This window comes from Vombatus ursinus, unplaced genomic scaffold (genome assembly GCF_900497805.2).
Source record: "Vombatus ursinus unplaced genomic scaffold, bare-nosed wombat genome assembly UNPS02010822.1, whole genome shotgun sequence".
NCBI lineage: Eukaryota > Metazoa > Chordata > Mammalia > Diprotodontia > Vombatidae > Vombatus > Vombatus ursinus.
In genome coordinates this window covers 4413139-4415033 of record NW_020950600.1, presented here as the reverse complement: position 1 = coordinate 4415033, position 1895 = coordinate 4413139, and the positions used below count along the sequence as shown (strand labels likewise).

Below are 1895 nucleotides of genomic sequence, written 5' to 3'. Positions count from 1 at the left end.
TTCTGTCTGCTCAGGCAGGGATCGTCCAGGAAACCCAAGGGAGTAACGGTAACTTTGAGGTTGTGGGGAACCTCTGAGGAATAGTTTGATGAGGGAGATAGGGGCAAGGTAATCAGTAGTTGAGGTTTCCTCAAGGGCAAGGCTACTGGACCTCCTGAGGTTCTCAAGTGTGTGGCACCCTGCTGGGAAGCAGCGTAGGAAAGTCTGGGATTCTCAGTGGGAAGCATTTGTGTTGAGACTGAAGGTTTGACCCTGGGTTCTTCTGCTGAGGGGAAGGCTTGGACTGTGGATTCAGTCCCTTCCAAAGAGGAGGGGTTCCAGGCCCCCCCGAACAGGCAATGCAGGACCCTAGGAGTTTCAGATGATAGGGCATAGGGTTTGAGCTGGGGTGGGAACTGGGGGCCTCCAGCATCTGGGAGTGGAGAATGAGAAATGACTTTGGGATCCCATCGTGGGAACTGGTGTGTGTGTGGCTAGAACGACGTGGAGTGGGGGTGTTCCGAAACTTGGGGCAGTACCTCACTCACACCCAATCCCGAGCTTGACTGTCGCCCTCCCACCTGCCCTGGCTTTCCAGGCAGTTTCCCTGGGTTTCCAGGCAGCCTCCCTGGGTTTCCAGGCAGCTTCCCTGGGGCTTGGTTGAGGAGCCCCGGGCGCAGGCTGAGGCCCAGGGCGGTGGCGGCAGTGGCAGCAGCTGGCACAGGTGGTGGATGAGACGGCCATAGGCCGCTGAGGCCAGCACCAGCAGAGGGGGCAGCGTCAGGAAGCCCAGGACAATAAGCGCGGACGAACTGCGGTCGTCCAGCAGGGCCCGGCACGGGCGGGAGTCCGAGCGCAGCACCTGGAGAAGGAGGGAGGGAGGGAAGTGGGGCACATACACATACCCCAGTCCACTATAGGAGGGAAATGTTCCCCAACCCTGTCTATCCTCAGAATCTCAGGGTGCCCTCCTATTCAAGTCACCACCACCCCCAGCCTTTGCTCCTCTGGCTGCAAAAGGAGCAGGGGAGAGGAGAGGAGAGGAGAGACCCTCCCCACTACTGTGATTCATCTCAGCCTCCCCTTCAACTGTTCCCCCATATCGTCTTTCTCTTAAGGTTCAACCTTCTCCCTCATCTCCACCCGTTACCTCCATTCAATCCTGGATCCCCGGACTCCTCAGCAGACTCAGCTCTCCCCCCCCCCTTCCTCCCTCACTCCTCTTCAACCTCTCCTCTCCCTCATCTGGACTCAGGTCCCATCATCACATTTCAGGGTTAGAAGGTACCCCAAGCTGGGTGGCACAGTGGACAGAACTCCTCTGGAAGACCTGAGTTCAAATGTGACCTCAGCCACTTATGTGTGACCCGTGGCAAGTTACTGCACTTGTTTGCCTCAGTTTCCTCATGGGTAAAATGGGGATCATAACAGTTGTTGTGAGGCTCAAATGAGAGAGTATTTGTAAAGCACTTAGCACGGTACCTGGCACATAGTAAACGCTATACAAATGTTAGCTATTTTTCTTATTATATTATCTCCGCTCTCCTTGTATATCCGTATCCACCTCGTACCTGCTTTTTACATTTGCTTGTCTGTGGAAGAAGAAGGGAGAAGGGTGCTGCCCAGTTACAGGGTAGGAGAAGAAGGGAAAAAGGGGAAATAAGGGGAGACTGGTGGCCAGGTTGTTTCCCCTTATAGAATGTAAACTCCTGGAAGGCAGGGACCATTTCAGTTTTTTGTCTTTTTATCTCTAGGACCTGGAAACAAAGTGCCTGGCACTTTGTGCTTGGTGCTTGGTACTTATTGATTGATATAACTTCAGGATAACAAACACTTCACTCCCCCGAAAAGTCCGACCTCCACCCTCCACACACACACCCTTCCACAGTCACACACACCCACACACCCACACACCC

General features: G+C 54.4%; 1 protein-coding gene across 1 annotated transcript in view; it reads right to left on the bottom strand.

Moving 5' to 3' along the window:
• Window positions 1-523: 523 nt before the first annotated feature.
• TMEM88B (transmembrane protein 88B) overlaps window positions 524-1895 on the bottom strand; it is a 2583-nt gene continuing 1211 nt past the window's right edge. Inside the window, exon 2 of the mRNA XM_027855338.1 lies at window positions 524-841. Coding sequence (XP_027711139.1) covers window positions 524-841 — 318 coding nt within the window. The remainder of the gene's footprint in view (window positions 842-1895) is intronic.